The sequence below is a fragment of the Sinohyriopsis cumingii genome, chromosome 10 (genome assembly GCF_028554795.1).
Source record: "Sinohyriopsis cumingii isolate HCF-2022 chromosome 10, ASM2855479v2, whole genome shotgun sequence".
Classification (NCBI taxonomy): Eukaryota; Metazoa; Mollusca; class Bivalvia; order Unionida; family Unionidae; genus Sinohyriopsis; species Sinohyriopsis cumingii.
Window position 1 is genome coordinate 74,255,028 of NC_142970.1, and position 20,471 is coordinate 74,275,498.

Below are 20,471 nucleotides of genomic sequence, written 5' to 3' on the forward strand. Positions count from 1 at the left end.
AAATGTCCAACAGTACCGTGACCGTTTGATTCTCACCCTCTTGTTTCTTTGCTGCTACTTCTTCTTGCTGTTGTTGATGTTGCTTTTTTCTTACCTCTTCTTCTTCTTGCTGCTGCTGCTGTAGGAGAAAAGCTTGTTCCGCTTCCTTTTGTCGTTGCATAAATTTCTCCAATTCTTCTTTCTGTCTCTGTCTAAAATTCTCCACTTGCGGTAATGAAGAAGGTAACGAAGGTTCCGGAAGAAATTCTTGTGAGGTAAGAAAATCAACAAAATCCCAATGTACCTCTTCTGAAAGTAAGTCCGGGTTCCCTTGGGCAGTCTCCCTTGCTGGTGCACCCCAATGGATCGTTTTCTGAGTTTCCGTCATGTTGAATCACTGTCGCATAGATTGACTGCACACAAGCGCTAGCGAATCTATATAGACCACATGACGTCACAAACTGCTCTCTTTGGATTGGATGCGAGCTGACTGAATTTTGTAACGCGTGTTCGGATTGGTGAATGAACTCAATCCGTTTCAATCCTTCCTGTACCTATAAATAAGCGCAGTTCACTACATTGATTCACTTGTTCTCGTCGCTTCAAGATGTGGACCACAGTTGAGTCATCCACCCTTGTGTCTTCCATGATGTTTCAGACGGACATGCTCATGTATGTCCGGTCCAAGTGGACTGTTGTTGATAGGACAGATACTAGTCTATGGATGAGGAGAGTTTACATAGAAAGACAAGGATGTCTCAAGAGGGTACTTGTGTATGGACCGGCAGTTAGAAGGAGTTTAAGAAGAAGAAGAAGAAGATGTGACAGATGCCATCTATGTTAATATTAACATAAACCCAAAGGCCCTTTTCAGGGCCAGCCATATTTCTCGAAAAGAGATAGCCTTTCAATTGCCTACCCCTTTTTTAAATTTAAATTTAAATTTAAATTTTAAAAAAATTTAAAAAAAAAAAGAAAATCCCAATTCAATTCCCCTTGTCCCTAGACAAGCCCAAACTCTATGTTAAATTCCCATTGTCCCTAGAGTGACCCAGCGTTTTTCTCCATGTTAAATTTCCATTGTCCCTAGAGTGACCCAGGGTTTTTTTTAATGCTAAGTCCCCATTGCCCTAGGGTGACCCTATTTACTTCTTATAGATAGTTTATTGCATTGGATTACAGACGTGGATAATTTACAGCAAATACAAAATTGATTTCAACATTTTACTCATTCCAATTTTTATTACATTTTGACCAACAACACAATACATGAACATCATTTAAATGGAAAAAAATAATTAAAAAGGGTAGAACAATTATGAACTGGACCCAACTTCTAAATGTAAGGAATTTACAATTATGTTACCAGCTCTGAACTTGCTTGCATGAATGAACTGACAGTTATAATTAATATTCATCTCAGTAAGTTTACACACTAATATGTATCTGCAAAGCTAAATAATTAGCAGATTATGCTTGTAGGAATAACACATTGATACACAATAACTAAAGTTTATTTGATCAACCTGATTTTTCAGAGAATATAAATAGATCAATTAGTACATTCTGAAAAGAAAGACATGTGCAAATAACAAACAAGCTTTATAAAAACTGGGTTATGTCACATTTGTACAATATTTTTAGCTAATCAAGCCACTTTTCCTAAACTCTCTCCAAAACCTAAAACTATGTATGTGAAAAAATGAATGTTTTCAAATGAAAATCAAATTAACAGCATCAATTAGTCACTGCAAACAAAACATTTTTAAACTGTTCTGGCGATAGAACAAAGCAGTTCTAATGTTTTCACTGTGACTTCAGTTTCTTTCTTGCGTAACTGACTTGCTCAGTTACAGCGTCATTAATGTCTTGCTCTTTTACCTCTTTTCCATTTTTAGTGCACCATGCTATCACATAATCTGGCAAAAAAAAAATAAAACATACAATAAATACCATTCTACTGTGGCTCAACAAGGTGTACTGTATATCTTACTTCTGGTCTCAATCAAGTTTGTCAATTTAGCACTTTCAACATACAATACAACACATATTTTAATTATTGTTCGGAGTATTTGATAACGTAATATTAAATCAAAAATACACTTAAAAATGTATGAAAACCTTTTTCAAATGGGATTTATAAGATCATATTGCAAACACAGGTTTAATGACATTACAATATCTAATTGAAGTTATCTGCAATCTTGTTTTGAATCTGCTCAAGTTTTGACCTATATCACACACACATGCGCTATCATTTCCCAATCAACATAAGCAATTTACTGAACTTTGGGGATTCTCAGGCAATTTCCCTGTGAATGGCAAGATTAGATACAACTTTTCCAGTTATTACGTAATTGTTGTATCGAAAATGTTAAGAATCTGTGCAATATATTTTAAGTCATATAAACTGGATTCAGTTCAAAGTTAGTACAACAGCACTGTATCAATTGAGTTATGCCATGATGTAAATATGTAATATGATAAGCTAGTAATTAATGTATTACTTGCTGAATGCATTTCTCAGTTCCAGCATCATCATAATTTGCTCCTAGTTTAGCTCTACTTTAACAATTAATTTTATGATATTCTATCTTTAGAAGCATCAGATTCTCTCCCTGTATAGTGATTACCTTTGAGAGCTTCTATTCTAGCATGATGCAAGGGTGGTCTTATGTCCCCAGCTTTTTTTGTGCGCAGGCCTTGTCCCTGAGACATGGCCAACTCTTGCCATGAAAACAGTTGTGGCAAGAGTTTGCTGGCTAGTGTGAATGCTGCTTTTTTGGGTGCTGCTTTAGCTGCTGCAGAAGTTGATTTTCGCAATTCAGATCGTTTCACAACAATATCTGATGAAGCAAGTAGTTTGACTGTCTGAAAAATTAAAAAATTAATATTTTAATGAACATGTTATACAATACAAAATCCAAGTACTCATAAGACCTTTTAAAATCATTGATATCTGACACAAGCAGTTTATAAGCGGATATAATTAATAATGAAATAAAACTTATGTACATAATTTTTGTCAACTACTAACAATAGATTTTGGCTTTGTTAAGCTAAATCTAGAATAACTAAGAAAATTTGTGCCACTAGCATTTCATAAAGTTGCCAATAATGAAGAGATAGATACAGGGATAGATGTCAAAATCTTGACAGATCATAAAGTACTGAGGGGCTTCATAAAATAAGGGATGAAAAATTATATCAGTTATTGGTAAAAGGTAGGAGCAAAAAAAAATGATAAGAATGATCTGAAAGGACAAGAATGCAGAGAACTAACTTAATATATGTTTGGTGACAAATGAATTCAAAATAATTACAAACTGAGAATAATTTTGGTGTAAAGAGTATGTATTAAATCCACTTGTTAAAGCACAAGAGGCCTATAGGCTACAAAAGTGGCTAAACTGATATTACATTTCTATAGAATTTTAAAAGGTCTTGATAAATTAGAGATAACAAGGCTAGACATGTGTTGATGGAATAGTTTACCAGGCTACAGTTCCTAAATGACCTAAAAGCAAATTTCCATTATGCTGTGTCTTACTGAAGCATGAGCATACAAAGGAAACAGTATATGTTCTTACCACTATTAGATACAACCAACAAGCTTCATAAACATTAAACATATCTCATGATAATGGAGATACTGTCCTAAAATGAAAGCAGCTAATTTCTAGCTCGTTTCCATGAAAAAAAATTAAAGTCTAATTAGTAAAATTAGGAATCAGCTGGCTCTACTTGTCTGCTATATATAACACATCTTTAACATCGGTTTATTTATAATCTAACAATGACAGTATAACAAATGCACAGACATAACCTAATTCTATATCTTTACAAATCATGGTGGACAGAGGTTAATTATTACTACAGTAATTCTGATATATACCCAACAATACAACACTTACATCATCATCTCTCTCTTGCTCAACACCAGAAACATCAGCCTGGTATTTAAGCTTTCTTGGTGATCGCCTTGGGGTAGATGCTGCTTTTGGTAATGTTGGACTCACACATGGAGAATGTGGAAATGAGTGGGGCTCATGGTCTTGTCTGTTCACAGGATTAGGATTACAATCCTGCTATATTGAAGGTACAAATAAATCCTGTGAACTTGTGCAGTTGTTGGCTCCATAAAAACTGCTTTGTAATGGCTGCTGAAACCCGTTTTCACTTTCCTGCAGAGACTGCAGTAATGGCTGTGTAGTCCATTCTGTGTCGTTCTGAAAGAGAGTTGATAATTACATTTTATGCTGCTGCCATTGATATGCCCTAACCTACAGCTGGCCCTTAAGATTGTACCCATTAAACAAAATGAAAATGTCTTTGGCTTCTTATCATTTCCTTCAAATGTTCACATCATGGTGGATGCTGTTATGTTTGGAAAGTTTTACTTACAAATAATGTGGACAGAAAATAAATGGATTGCGTTTGTAACCACTTCCATCCCAAAACTTGCATTTTGGTAAAATAAGAAGGATGACATGTGTTGCATGTTGAACACACCCCAATTTTAGATAATTATAGCATTAGTTCAATTAAATATTGACCAGTTGTATAATGAAGCTATATTCCAATACCAAAGAAGGACAAATCAGATCAAATGCTACCAAAATGAAATGAAACTAAAAAAAATACTAAAACAAGGAGGTTAATTTAAGGTGTGGAGTGACGGAAAGACATTTGGACACACACATGGATGCCAAAATAAGCACTATGGCAACTTCATCCAAAGAGGATTTGACAAAAAGGGTAAAACATTTTTAGCTCTTGATTTATTTATGAATTTTACCAACCTCTGAGTAGTTTGTCTCATTTGGGAAGAAGCTGCTGGCATTCTGTCTTTGATTTCTATAGTGATGAACAAACAACTGTAGATAATTTTGTACATGGGGTTGACATAGACCTTCAAACAAGTCCAAAATGGCTGGTGGAGGTGCTGGAATGGTAACAAAACAAGTGTAAAGACTTTTTAAAAAGACTTTTAAAAAAAACAATGGACATGGCCATACTCGCCTGCGCATGTGAACTTGTGTTCACAAGTTAACTATTTTAAAATATAAAATATTACCAATACATGAAAAATGACCATGCAGTGTACATGTGCAAGTTGTTAGCAATCCACCATGAGAAATACTGCCTCACCAGTATATTTGCATTCTTACACTGTACTGGTGGAGACATACTTTGATTATGACCAAGTTTAATAACAATTTGTCGATATCATTAACTGAAGCAGAAAAATTAAACATGTGAAAATAAAAGCTTCCTGCATCTTCATCAACCTTATTCCACATAACATCCAGTTTGTCAATTATAATTGTTTTCCTTGTTTGTGGTGGTGGTGCACAAATCCAAATCCAGTGCTATGCACACATGTCCAGCATTTGGTAAATTATTACTTAGCTTCATTTGGCATATTAATTATACTTCGAAATCTGTAATTACTTAGGATTCTTTAAGATTAATGATTGATATTGGTCATCCAAAACTGGTTATCTGCAAACTTGGATCATTTACTGCATCCCTCAAATTTCAATTTAAAATAGTCTAATCTGAGGCAAATTTCTCATTTGTGATGTGCTATTGTGGCTGTAAATATAAACAAGACTAATGCACCCCACAGGAGCTTGATGCTAGATATAGTGGTTATCATTTTCACTGGATTGTACCCTTTGGTCTTTATTACATAGTGGGTATGACCCAGAAGGAAACTGTTAAATGTAAAGCTCCTGAAAATGCACTCTGCCATTCACAAGATTTGCCTGCTACTGGTTACTTTACAATCCTAAAAGATTTTTACCTGGATGATTGAAGAGATTTCCTGGGTTATCATCTGGTCTATAAGTACTGGTACATAAAGACCAAGTAGCCGTCAGTGGGGTGTACATTGGTGGCTCCTTCTCTCTTGCTGTGGATGCACATGCCCTTGCAGATGGTGGTACTTTATCACCTACTGGATTTTCAACTGTTGCAATTTGGACTGGTTCCAATACTTGCAGAGAACAAACATCATTTCGCTGTACTGGGGACTTTGTTAATAGGTAGTCCTGCCTCACTGTTGTTTCTCCACACTGGTCAGGTATCAATGTTGAAGATGATTCACTAGGGCGTAATGAGAAATCATTCTCAAACTGGTTGTCGATATCGCTCATTAACAAGATACAGATGGACAAATTTGACTTTTCCATTACTTTTTTTCTTTGTCTGTTTACAACTGTCGGGTTGGTTGAGTCTACACTCTTTTGTTTTTGTTTAGTGTTACCTTTAGCCTGCATATTTTGCTCTTTTTCTTTGGGCTAAAATCCTTCTCTTGTTGCCGGCTTTCTTTTATTATTTTTTGTTTCCTTGTGTTGTCGCTTACCATCAGTTTTGGCTAAATGATCGAAGGTAAACAGTTCCCTAGGTACCTCTGAAGGTAGTTCCTTTAATTTCTTTAAAATCTGTGCATTTGCCTTTGTAGCAAAATCTGTGAGATAATCTTCACTTTCTGAAATATAAGGCAGTGAAAAATTAAAGTAAAGCTACAAAAACGGTCAACATAATGCAACTGCTTCAGTTTTGCAAAGAATGAAAGCCTAAAAGCCAAATTCATAAAACTTGAACCAGATATTTCATTCTTTTATATATATTTCATATTATCGTTATAAAGTAAGGACATAAAATTATAGGTACACCAATAGGATCAACTTTATCTTTTTGTTCTCAATTTAAATTCAAAACCACACTCAGTGACAGCAGCAGAATTTGTAACATTTCAATGGAAAATATGATTATTCATTAGTAGAAAAGTATAAATGCCTTTATAAAAATTATTCCTTATCTTAAAGAAATTTAGTGTAAATGCCAGCTTGGAGCCTGAATTCCATGGAGCTGGGGCTGTAAAGAGAGGTGCACTATTCAGGAGTCTGAGAACATGTGCTTTCTCTGCCATGATGGATATATTTGAGGCCAGATCAGCACTATTTTTATATGGGAACAACTAGATACGAAAAAGAAGTCTTTTAGCGAAAATCTCATATTGATATGTCACCATCCACTTAGAAGAAGTAGCAGTAAGATTTTCAAGATGGCTGCCAAGGTGGCCATATTGAACTTTAAATTGTCACAAATATTATTCGAAACCTGATATCATAGGAAGTGTTTCAATTGAAGTCTGAAGGGAAACCTCATAATAACATTTTGTAGGAGTCATAGTGACATTAAGATCACTGCCATGATTGTCATGTAGAACAAAATGTAAATTCCCGATGTATTTTTTTTACGTTACCGGTAACAGAGACCAACCTTTTGGAGTACAATTTCACAATGAAGCTTTCACCTCCTGCTTATTGCTGGCAACTGGCAGATTGCTAGTACTTAATTTATTTAGAATGACCTTGGTATGCATATGGTAAGTAAAATCCCACTTATTTTTTTTGTGTGACCCATGCATTATATCCTTCAGAACATTCACTTATTGGGAATTATTGCTTGCTGAACAGAACACCTGTGAATCCATTGGTTATTGACCTTATTTGTATAACATATTTCATAAATTTTCAACCGTGGTAAATTTTTTATGACAGATATCTTTGTATGAAATACTACAATTGAATGAAAGAAGAGGACTACAAGAAATATTTTTTAGTTTACTACACACTGAGAAAAACAAATGAATCTAATACCAGACCAGAACATATTAGGATCTCTTACGTTTATTTTTTAGGTAATAGAATAAGTCAAAACACACTCACCATGGATCTTCACAATGGTTCCTAAAAACAGGTCTTTTCCCCAGGTCATTTTCACATTCTCTCTCTCTTTAAATTGTCCAAGACGTTGAAGGCGCTTACTTTTCTGTCCTACAAAACTTAAAGAATTGTCTTCCACGAAATAAATGCACGCAAACATTATAGAAGTTGAAGTACAATTTCGAATGCTGATCGAATTCCCACGTGCTAACAATCTTCAAAGCTAGTAACTGCTTTCTATGGCCGTTTGAACTCTTGGCGCGCTGATGAAGCAGCTGGATGCTAGCGGGTTAAGAGGTGTGGGGCGAAGATAGGGATTTGATTATGAAATAGAAGTATCGGCAAACGACAAAACAAAACACACAAAAAATTGAAAAAAATAAAGCTGCCATTAAAATGGTTTGAACATATTTTTTCGATCAAGACATTAAAGTTATTATTTTATTTATATGTTAGCAAAGCCTATTTCCAAAATCGAAATCTGCTGGTAGAGTATTGTTTTTGAACATTAACAAATTGGGGACGTTCCCTAATAGTTCCCCAAACAAGGATTGCATGTACATCTTTGTGTCACAGCATATTATATTTCAAGCAGTCTTTCTCGGTAGACCCTTTATTTTATAAAATGGACGAATCTCAGTCGCAGAAACGTCGCAGAGGACCGTATGGGAGTAGGAATTATGATGCTGAAATGAAACTTCCAAGACTGTCTACTTCACAAAGTGAAATGGACAATACGTTTGTGAGGACAAAACTCATTTATGTAGAATCACAGCCGACTTGTACAGCAAGTAACTGTGCCGCTGAAACCAGTAAAGATGTTGCATCTGAAAATGAAGTTCATGGATATATGGAGTTATCAGGAGCGGAAACGGTAAATATTTGTTAATTTGTTTATTCCAGTGATTCAAGAACAGTTCCACCCCCACCCCCACCCAATCAAGCGTTAGGAAACAACTTTTTTTTGGGGTGGGGGTGGGGGTGGGCGGATTCGGAGAGGAAGGGTATTGCTCTCATGTAGATTTATTTTTTATAGTAAAAACGTATTCAGTGTAAATGTAAACAGTTTAAACAAGCATACGCGTACTTGTATTTACGATTTCCCAGGAAAATAGTAATCATTGTTTTATTAAGGCAACCAACCCCTGGAAAAGAATTGATGTTCGGTGCCCTGGCACAGAAGCTCATTTCAGAGCAGGCCAGAGATTGCTTTGATTATTTTGTGAACTTTAATACCTTCTCTTTTGGAAAGGGGGGTGGGGTGAGCATCGAATTTTGGCTTTTCGTCTGCTTTCAACCCATACTATTGAATCACAGCCAATCAGATTGACGTAACTGTTTGCATTGACGAGTATTCTAAAGGAACTACTCGGTTACAGTGTCACAAAAATGTAATACCTTTCAGTAATGACAGAAACTTGACGTTAGATAGTCTTGACATTTTTTTTTTGGTGGGGGTGGGTGTGTGTACTTTTCTTGAATGTACCCTGTAGATATTTAACAGATTATGTACATAATGCGAAGGAAAAACATTGAATGTCAGGCATAAATTATGTAGTGTGTTACGGTATATGTTGTCTAGCAGCAGAGAGACTGAGCCCACCAACTGTTTCGTCCAACAGGACCATCTATCAAAAACTCTTCTGATAGAAGGTCTTATTTCGCAAAAATAACCCTTCTAGCCAGAAACTATGATGACTAAATCCTCTTTTCTGGCTAACGGGGTTATTTCGACAGCGATAACTCGCTATAAAAAAAGTTTCTTTACGGGGGGGGGGGGGGGCACGACGAACTTCTCGTGGGGCTCAGTCTCTCTGCTGCTAATCATTTTAGGATTTTTAGTTAAAAAATGTATCTAACCCAACTCGGTATCGTGTCCGAGGATCATGTAAATTTATCGTCACAAACCCGTGTGGTTTTCGTTGAGCATGACTAAAGAAATTTTTAAATTTATTGAGGTCCATGTCTCCGCTGCACCAAGTCTGATGAATATTTCGCAACGTGTGTGCGTCAATTCCGTTAAACACCGCAAGAACGTTACAATTATCTCTGATCACTTTTGGAATTTGTGTATACCGCTGAGTTACATAAATGACATCAGTGTTTTTATGACGCCCACGGGAAAATATCCTGGCGGGATTTGCTTGTTTATCCAGCATGACATCATCGTACACAACTAAGCTGTTAATTGATCCATCGATGTCATCAATGCCGGGTGCATCATTTATGTCAGTTATGAATTCAACTACGTTTTCGTCGGTCTCACTGATTGTTTTTGCACTCTCGTTAAAATCTTTTAGCACTTGATAACATCGCTGATCGTCCACAGACGGGGCAATCAAATATAATTTATCCCATTTCATCCACTTCATTATCAAATTCAACAACAGCTGTGTCTTACCCGACCCAGATGGACCTATGATAATCATTCGGATTGAATTTGGTAGCACTGAGTTATGCTTGATTGGCTCTCGTCGCTTTGTCGCGGAAAAGTCAGTGATTTCCATTAGATATATCATAAAATAATATGAATTTATATTGTGTGAAATGCCGAGCACGTACCCCAACTACGGATACGACAACAATTACAACAAAAAATAATCGACAAGTGCTCACGGGCAAGTGTGAACGATGTGGCACAAAAAAATTTAGATTTATTAAAAAAAAGCGGAGGTGATATCGCAGCCAAGTTAACAGCGCTGCCAGGAGCTCCGTGGGCTAAATACCCAGGAGAAAAACATCTTCCAGGATATACTTACTGTGGTCCAGGAACCCGACTTGATATCAGACTTGATGCTCAGGATCAACCAAAACCCGGTGAGTACCCGATAAACGCTATCGATGCAGCGTGCCATGCTCATGATGTAGCTTACCGAAGCAAAGATTTGCAACAGCGCCATCTCGAAGACGTGAAATTAATTCATGCGTTAAATGCCATCCCTGATAAATCTTTCAAAGAAAGGTTAGCATCCTGGTTGATAAAAACTGCAATGAAGGGTAAATTAGCGTTAGGTACTGGTATATAATGGAGTCGATTTATTATTCCCCAAGCGGATACTGGAGAGGTAACGCGGCAATTAGTAAACTCGCTGAAGCAGCAAAAGTTACGACGGTTACTGCCAAAAATTGGTTATCCCGACAGGCAATATGGCAAATTTATCTACCGCGCCCCAAACAAATTCACTTCGCGCATTTCGATGTTAGTGTGCCAAATGAGGTTCATCAAGCTGATATATTATTTCTGCCACATGATACTATCCGAAGACGCACATACAAGTACGCGTTAACCATAGTTGATGTTGCCAGTAGATACAAAGATGCGGAACCGTTAACAACTAAAACAGCATCTGAGGTTGCTTCTGCGTTTGAAAGAATTTATCGGCGAGGACCTGGACCACAAGGTGGTCTACGATGGCCACATCTGCTACAAGTTGATCCTGGCAAAGAATTTCAAGGTGCGGTATCATCGTTGATGAAACAACATAACGTCACCATACGACGAGGACACACTGAAATTCACCGTGATCAGGTAATTGTTGAGCGATTCAATAGAACACATGCTGAGCGGTTATTTGGATATCAATACGCGAAGGAATTTATTCAAGATACGAGATCGCGAGAATGGGTTGCAAGATTACCAAGCGTGATAGCTGCGCTAAATAATGAAATAACTCGAACAACCAACATGAAACCTTCCATCGCGATCACGAAAAAAAATATACCCGTACGACGTGATTCTTCAGCGCAGCCGATACTGGGTAATGTTACTGTAAGATATTTATATGAACCAGGCGAACTTGAAGGTGGTAAAGAGAGCGACTGATCCCATTTGGAGTGTTACCACACATAGCATATCCACCGTGACAAGATCCACTGGCAGACCAGCAATCTACAGGTTGGATTCAACTGCTCCTCAACGCGGATTCACCCGTGAGCAACTTCAGGTAATTCCCAAGGACACACAATTGCCGCCAAAATCACTGAAGTGACTTAACTAGCGCTGGCACCCCGACGTCGATTACACTCAAGACAGGTCAACAGGACATTATCACGTGAATGACCGCGACTGTTATCTTTTCTGTCTACGGTAAATTGTCTTGAATTTTTATTCGAATACTGCCATAGCATTATACAATTACAGCTCGCGCAGTGATTATTCTGTTGTTCTTTCAGCGCAACGACGAAGTCATCGTCAAGATCAAAATCGCGATTATTTTTTTTGTCACTCTGTTTGTAACCGGCGAGTTTTTTTCTTATTATGTTGCTGTTGTTTTCATTATTAATTTTATCAGCGTTTGATTCATTCAAGACAATTCTTCGCAGTTGAGATATTCTTCTGACTCTGGACACCGCCAAGTAGACTAAGTTTGACCATTCGATTCGATCATCAATGATCCAGACAGTTGTATCTGAAATAGTTAGTCCTTGAGAACAATGAATTGTCATTGCGTATCCTAGTGTCCACGGGGATTTATTCATCGCTAGTGCATCCTCGACAGCATCGATGTCAACTAACACAATATCATTCAATACTAAATTCTGTTTCTCTGTCTTTCCTGGAATATCAACATCTATATTTTGTAGTCGTGTATCAGTTGGTCTATAACATAACGGCGTTGGCAGCATTGGAAACTTTATTTTTTGTAACCGAAATAGCTGTTGTTGAAGTGTGTCTCTGACTATCTTTCTACTCGCCACTATCAAATCGTCTGGTTTCCACACTTGTAAAAAGTCGCTCATCGAAGTTTCAGGGATCATCTCGCGCATAATTTCACATTGAATTTTATTCGGTTGTAGCCTGATTAGTGTTTTAAATTCTTTCAGCGTTGCATCAAGTGCTCGGTAATCATCAGACACTTCTTCGTGATAATCAACAAAATTCCTCAGCCAATCATGCGGAGATGCGCCGACAAACGGAGGTGGTTGACCGTGATCGCCGCACATAATCACTGCGGTATTTTTCGTTAACAGCCAATCAAGAAATGTTTTTAACGTTTCCAGCGGCACCGTACATATCTCATCCCAAATTATTATATCATTGATATATTTTGTGCCCATTCGATCTGACGTCCATACACCGCCGCTGTATTTGAAAAAGCTGTGATAAGTACAAGAATTGACTCCTCGCTGTTTCATCTCTCTGGCAAGTCTGTGTGTAGGTGTTAGCACAATCATATCTGAATTCCGAAATAATTCAATCGCTCGAGTTGTTTTACCAGACCCGCCCGGCCCGTTCAAATAAACAGTTTTATGTCTGGTGATTGGATCATCCACAGACGGTGCGGAAGATATTTCTGGCATTGTTGATTTATAATAATCGTCCTCTGTTGCAACATCAGCGGATTCACAATACTCGTGCAACATCTCGGCTTTTATTCTCCACGAACCCCATTCATCTCCGCCGCAGAATTTCATTATATCGGTCAGTGATTCTGAATATTTCTTGTCGATGTAAAATGAATCCGTGGCAACTCTGACTGCGTTACCAGGAAATCGATTTACCATTGATAACAAATTTATAGAAACATAAGCCAGCATTGAAGATCTCAAATGTGTGTATTGAGGCGATTCTCCGTCGATATAACTTACAATTGTGCCCAACTTTTTCCCGTCGGACAAGAACATATCCTTCCTGTTACAAAATACGTCTCTGGCAACCGCGTCGGCGATTATAAAATCCAATTCAGCTTCATCGATAATCAACCGCGAGTGATGCATTTTATGATCAAATGCTGCACCCTGAGTAAATTTACCGATTATTCTTCGTCCAAGATCTTTCGCTGTGATTTCACTGTTTTTGAGCCTAATCTTGAGAATTTCAGGAGCCTCACTGACAGTGACATCCATCGGGGCATTTGGGCACTCTCGTGCATACTCGCCGATAACTTCTTCGAGGGTAACACGCTCGGGTGTTGGTAACCAAACTGATGTCTGCGGTCGATAACATATGATTGCTTCGCTGACAGTCAACGATACCAGTATGCCGCTGTCAAGCATGTATCGCAATAACACTATTGGTACCCAGCGCTTTTCGACGAAGTGTCTGCCAAACCAAACATAACAAATCGGATGAAGTCCCGTGGCAAATTCAAACGAAGTCACACGAGCAAATCCTGTCAGGTCAGCGTCGGGTAAACTGCCGTTTACGGCGACTCGTGTCATCGAGTTCGTGGGGTGTCCAAACCGCGCAAAGTATTCGCGGCACTCGCCGTTTCCGAGAAAGCTTCCTGGGTAGCAGGCAATCATATTCACGGAAATCATAGCCCGGTAGTCATATCGGGTATTCCACAACCCGCCATGACCATACTCGACACAACTTAATTGTATATCCGAAAGAAACTGACTTCGGGTTGGTCTCCACGAATTTCTTTCTCTGGCGGCGTGAGCGGCAACACTTGGAACTGTAAAACAATTAACCAATAATTGCTCATCGCTAGCATCTTTCATATACATTTTTGCGAGTTTTTTCATTTGTTGGTGCAACGATTCTGTTCTGTATAATTCTCCGCTGGGTCTCACAAATTGATCATAGTCGCCATCTTCGGAGCTCCTAAATAACCACACCGACACAGGGTCGGTTTTACTCAGCGCGTAAATAACCTCGTATATGTTTCCAGAATAAAACTTGACAACACGGTCTCGTGGAAATATTGTAACCGCATCAGTCCACGCGTGCGAATTATGATCAATAATTTCAATCGGTGTTCCTGACTTTTTATAATGCTTCGAACTGTATAATATTTCCCCGGTTAGCGTTTTTACTGTTATTATTTTAATTTTCTTGATAGCGCAGCAACATCATTTATTGTTGCCCCGGTATCTTTAACCGAATCGCCCCAGGCTGTTATTTTTTCACGTCGCAGATCGGTTAAACCGTTTCCTCGTTTTGTGTTTTTAAAATGTTCCATTACTCGCTCGGCTACACAATTCAACGTCGACGCAGTCATTCGCATCGGAGCGAGTTTATCAATTTTTGTTTTTTTTTACCGGGTATATTCCATAAATGACTGCGGTTACAGGATACGCTCGAGCGTAATATGGTATATCAATCCCGGTCAGCATTCCTGGTTTACAATTGCTGCTTAACAGAGCGGTCTTTCCGTTAGCAAGAACAGGGTCGAGTTTGTCACGGATAATCCACGTATCGTCTTCAACGTTGACAATAAATTTTATTCTGAAAAAATATTTCTTTTCACGTTGATGAAAATTAATATAATCAATAATTATTTTTGCTCGGGGATCAGTCATTGTAGCATCGATGATGTCCTCGTCGCGGATAATTTTAAATGTCGACCATGCATGAGATGCGCCGTCGTCGCTGAATTCTTTTTAACCCTCGTTGATAATATCGAACAGATCAGTTAGGTGCCGTCGTCGTGGATCCGGGTTTAGCCTGTCAAGATCGAATCTCCCGCCGCCAACTGCGGATAACCTCGAAAACTCCTCCATGTTATATTTAAGACAAATATTTAAATAAGAAAATATTATATATACAATGAACAACTGCAGATGGTTAAAAGTTGGATCTGTAACAGTCTGTGGTAAGCCCTGTAGGAAGGAATTCTGCGGTGAACATATACAGAGCATCAAACGAGGAAGCACAGGACCTATTCGTTGCCTGCGATGTGGCATTGGTGTCAGGGGTAAAACACAATTATGTGCGGGGTGCGGGGGGAAACGATACCGGGAACTCAAGCGATATTACAATAAAAAAAATAACGGAGACGCGCTAAAATCCGAGAGTGATTATATAACTAGGTTTTCAGACAAATTATAAATTAGACAAATACATTATTATATAAATGAGCCAAGAATTTGTCTCACATCCAACCATTAAAAATTATGAAGCATCACGACAGGGAATAGTTAGAAATAGCAGGTTGAAAAAACCAGTTGGTGCTGTTAGCAATTCTGGTTATTTAATGTTTAGGGCTGGGGGTAAAAACTATTATATTCACAAGTTCGTGTTCGAGTGTTTTCGCGGAGAGATCAAAAAAGGTCTTGTAATTGATCACATTGATGGACAGAAACTTAATAATAATTTATCCAATTTGAGAGCTGTGACGCAGAGCGAAAATTGTAGGGCTGGTAATACTGGGGGGAAGAGAGAGTCTAGGGCAGTTGTTTCCATAAACTTAAATACAAAAGAAGAAATAATATTTCGCTCAATGACCTCAGCTGGCAAGTATTTTGGTATTTGTGTGGCTTCAGTAGGAAAAGTTGCAGAAAATATTACCAAATCCGCGTTGTCAAAAAAGTATAATAATCAGAAAATTATATTTCGTTATCACGAGAATTTTCCAAACGGAGATAAATCTGCAGTGACTGCGTGAAAATCCGAAGGATTTTTCAAGTCAATGATACAATTATTTCCCCCTTGACAAGTCAAGGTGACAGGTACGAGCAGACGACTTTCTGCACAAGGAAGTAAATAACTACCTGTATAAATTTCACAGGTAGATCAGTATATGATAATTTTTAAACCCTGTATTATCAGATTGGAAAGTGGCACAATGGTAACGGGTTTGACTTTCGTCCCGGCGCTATCAAACGCCATTGTTCGAATCCTCGTTACGGACATATTGTTCGACGGGCCCGATTTATAGGGTTTTTATAATAGTTGGGGGCTCCAGCAGGGGCCTTGTGTGCATTATCCTCCTCCACGTCGAATCGTGGGGGGTACGTTTTACCCCTGGGATTCGATTTGGGGGGGGGGATATATGCACAGTGGAGCTCCCAAAAATAAACAGCGGTCATTGGATGTATAAGCTCTACGGTCAGAAACAAAATGGCTAAAAGAACCGATCACGAGGATGCCGAGAAGCTATAAGAAAAGCTCTGTAAGACTGAGATAAAAAAAATCTGAAAAATAAAAAAAAATCACCTAAAACACAAAGTGTTTCAAAACACAGTTGACAAAATCTAGTCTGAAAGGACCTCGTGGAGACCTATAAGCCAGTATAAGACTAACCGCTCATCAATGACTGCTGTTTATTTTTTTATTTTAAATATTTAAAAATATATATAAATATGAATCAAGAAAATATCAATAATGTGATTGATGCTATTCAAAAATTAGAAAAACAAGGATTTAAAATATTACTAAATGTTGAAACTATTCTGTCAGATTTTGAATCATTATACGAAGCTAAATGCTCGTTATATTCTTCCTGCTCAATTTTTAAAGATGATCCAAAATAATTTGTATTAATCGCTGGCCAGCGTAGCGGAGACACAAATAAATGAATTTGTTCCACTGTCTCATGCAATCGAAAAGATCAGGCTGGCACTGGCAGCCGAGTATGAAACAAAGAAGATAATTAACAATTAAAGCATTGTATGTCCCTTGACTTCGTCAAGGATGATGAAGTCAAGGGTGAAAATCCAGAGAATTTAGAAAGCAATGATAGCTTTGTCACGGATGACAAAGTCATTCACGAAGTCAACGGGAAGTAAAAATACCTCACCTTGACTTCGTCAGATACCTTGATAAAATCAAGGAAGTGAAATCGGGTACCTAGAAGTGAAATCGAAAGTAAAAAAAAGTAATATTCTTTTTTACTGTGTAAATTATGCAACTGTCCGATTTCGTTGGTTTTCATAGCAAAACCACTATCAAATCGAGGAAAATGGACAATTTCTTTGATTTTTACTAGCAATTACCCCTATGAATCTGTGACTTTGGACTGTTTCTCTGGTTTTTACTAGCAATTACCCTAACAAATCCGTGACTTTGGTCTGTTTTGTTAATTTTTACTAGCAAATACCCCATCAAATCCGTGACTTTGGTCTGTTGCAGAAAAATACTATAATAAAAAATAAAATCCCGCAGGAAAAATAATTATTATAGTATTTTTTTTGCAACTGTCTGATTTCGTTGGTTTTCATAGCAAATACCCTATCAAATCGAGGAAAATGGACAATTTCGCTGGTTTTTACTAGCAAATACCCCATCAAATCCACGACGCTGGTCTGTTTTGTTAATTTTTACTAGCAAATACTCTATCAAAACCAGTGAAATGGACGATTTCGTTGATTTTTACTAGCAAATACCCCTATGAAATCGGGAGAATGGTCAGTGGTAAAAAATGTGTTATAAACTAAAATATTTTCAAAGGATTTTCACTGCAGTATCTTATCGAGATGATCCCGTGAAATGCACGAGTGAGCAACATTGAGGTTTTGGTCTGCATCACAAGTAATCATCGTGATATTGTTTTCGCGGAGTTGCTTCAGCTGAAAATCTGTCAGTAAAAAGTCATCATTGCCGTGTTTATCGATGATTATTTTAACAACGCCCGGGAAATGATTTCCGGTAAATATTTTTCGGATGAATTCTTCAAGCGCGCGCTTGTCAACGATGGAACATTTCACGTGTTGATACATACTCTTATTTTCGCGTTCATTTAATATAATTTATTATGACAGTGCTGTCGCTGATGGTGATGTCGTTAGCGTTTCCCACAGTGCTATCATCGTCGTCGTCGTCGTTGTCAATAAAATCACTGTCAGTGGAAACACTTTGTGTTTCATCATCTTCATCACTGACAACAAAATCACTGTCAGAATCACGCTGTGATTCACAACACGCTGTGTTTCACTGTCAGAGAGATTTTCATCATCATCATCATACTGTTGGTAATTCGAAGATTTTTTGGACATTATTATGATATGATATCGCTAATTGAAAGTCCTTGAAAAATACTTTGTATTTTCACGATGAAAATCTTAAGATGGAAATCGTTTCACGATGAAAGTCCTTAGGACGGAAATCGTTTCACGATTTCACCAGCAGATTAATACTAACAGTCTCCCCACGCAGGTCCAACAGTCTATGTTGCTGGTCAGTGACTTTAAAATTCATCCTTGTCAGCGTCGGATTATGACACCGCAACGATACCGGATTGATTGGCTCTTGCACAATCAAAAATCCAGGTGGCTCTCTAGGAGTAAATAAATACAGTATAAACCCTTTCTGGGCTTGATTCGATGTTGTCGTGTCTATGTTGTAACTGCCATCGATGACATCACATACAAGATTGACCGCGACGACATCCGTGATTGCTACGATGCCCGGAGAAATATGCCGGCCATCGCTCGCTGTGGAATTATTGTGTGCTAAGATAACGGGTTCTGGTAGTATTCGCTTGTATTGTGCAAGTATGTCATCGAAGTATTCATCGACGATATCAGTGACGAATTTTCGCAAGATGACCGGGGAAACATATCCTGGTAATTTAAAATTCGACAGTTCAGCTTCGGTCAGCGAGTACTTATCCAAAAATTGTTGTTTAATGATGGAGCTACTGTTAGTTACTACCTGAATCATTCGTTGGTTAATATATTCCATATCCGAAGCAATCTGATTTAATATTTCGATTTGCTTAATAATTTCTCCACGTGAACCTGTTACATCGGAAAGATGTTCTTGGAAGCGTTGCCGTAGATGCGCTAGTTGCGTGCGGTGCGCCACATTAATAGTTTTAAAAAATTCAGTAATTTCGCTCAGATAAACACGAAATCCTAATCCTCCCACTCCCGTTGAATATGTTGCACGAGTAAAAGTCAACACAATATCGCCGCCGTCACTAAGAGGCGGGATCCACCTATCCACCGTTGCACCTTTTATATCATCCAGACGCGGCCTATAACCGGGTGTAATTCCGTGATATGACTTCGCGTCAGTGATATAATCGGATTTTTCGGGTGCAACGGGTGATATCGGTGGTGCCGGTGGTGGATTTCGAGGCCATCCTAATACTGTTCTGATTGAACTGTTATAGATATCAACGGCGTAACCCGGTGTTGAGATTTCGATGACCGTTGACAGTGTTGGCTCGTGTGCAGTGATTGATATTTTTGCTTCTTTTCCGGTGATACGTTTTATTTGACGCTGTATTTCTTTGTTGATTTCTTCGATCTGATAACTCCCAGTGGGTAACGCAATGACGTTCCAATCTGATGTGCCATCAGCGCTATTCTGATACGAAAAAACAAATGAGTTATTTGGCAACTGTCTGTGAAATGATGTCAACCTGATATTGGGCCAACTGTGATATACTCGTAGTTGTGCCAGCGCTATTTCATTTACTGGAATTGCAGTTGGAAAATTAATATCGAATTCAGGTTGTGTCGAGGACACTGATATCATTGATGTTTTTACCGGAGCTGTATTCGCGACTATGTCGAGCAGCGCTCGATGCTGAGGTATCTCCGTCATTATTGTTATTGTTGGTTTTCAAATGAAAACCGTTTGCGGTTTCAGTATTCGCTGCGCGCTCGTAATCGTTGTAAATGCTGGATATCAACGCGAATTCAGAATCTGATATGTTGTTGTCGTCTACGCTGGATGATATCAACGAGGACAATTTCGAGTAGACGCTGTTGGCCGCGTTGGCTACCCGGGTATACTCGTGTAATTTTGTTATCGCGCACGAAGATATTTTTTTCGCGATGATGTTGGCGACTCCTGCGATCGTCGTTGATGCTGAAATTGTGCTTGTGATCGCGATTGCAGCAGTTACTGGTGTCAGCTCAGACAATAGCACACCCGTGGATGCAACTACCGCGGATACCGAATACACTGTTATGTCCAGCGCGGTCACACGGCGTTTGTATTTTTTTATTTTTGTTGCGCATCTGTCAATGGTGTTTTTCAACGTTGACTGCCATTCGCGTACCTGATCATACCGGTATTGCTGAGCGCTTAATGACTCTGTCATCGGTGTTGTCGTTGATGTTGATTTCATTATT

General features: G+C 38.3%; 1 protein-coding gene and 1 pseudogene across 1 annotated transcript; one reads left to right on the forward strand and one right to left on the reverse strand.

Annotated features, from left to right (window-relative positions):
* Positions 1-2,648: 2,648 nt before the first annotated feature.
* On the reverse strand, positions 2,649-6,263 carry LOC149790395 (uncharacterized). Its single transcript, XM_089973212.1, has 4 exons — positions 5,789-6,263; positions 4,782-4,924; positions 3,894-4,208; positions 2,649-2,850 (listed from the first exon to the last, which is right to left on the reverse strand). Exons 1-3 carry the CDS (start codon positions 6,261-6,263, stop codon positions 4,068-4,070), a joined length of 759 nt encoding a protein of 252 aa, XP_089829338.1. The 3' UTR covers positions 2,649-2,850; positions 3,894-4,067.
* A 2,080-nt stretch (positions 6,264-8,343) lies between these two features.
* The window catches only part of LOC149790396 (uncharacterized), a 42,404-nt pseudogene continuing 30,276 nt past the window's right edge, over positions 8,344-20,471 (forward strand).

Excerpts from the sequence above, each read along its gene's own strand:
- LOC149790395 (XM_089973212.1), bottom strand. The coding sequence starts at position 6,263 with ATGCAGGCTAAAGGTAACACTAAACAAAAACAAAAGAGTGTAGACTCA. Across the intron at positions 4,925-5,788 it reads AAATCTCTTCAATCATCCAG|CACCTCCACCAGCCATTTTG; the intron begins GTAAAAATCTTT and ends TTACCATTCCAG. Across the intron at positions 4,209-4,781 it reads ATGAGACAAACTACTCAGAG|AACGACACAGAATGGACTAC; the intron begins GTTGGTAAAATT and ends ACTCTCTTTCAG.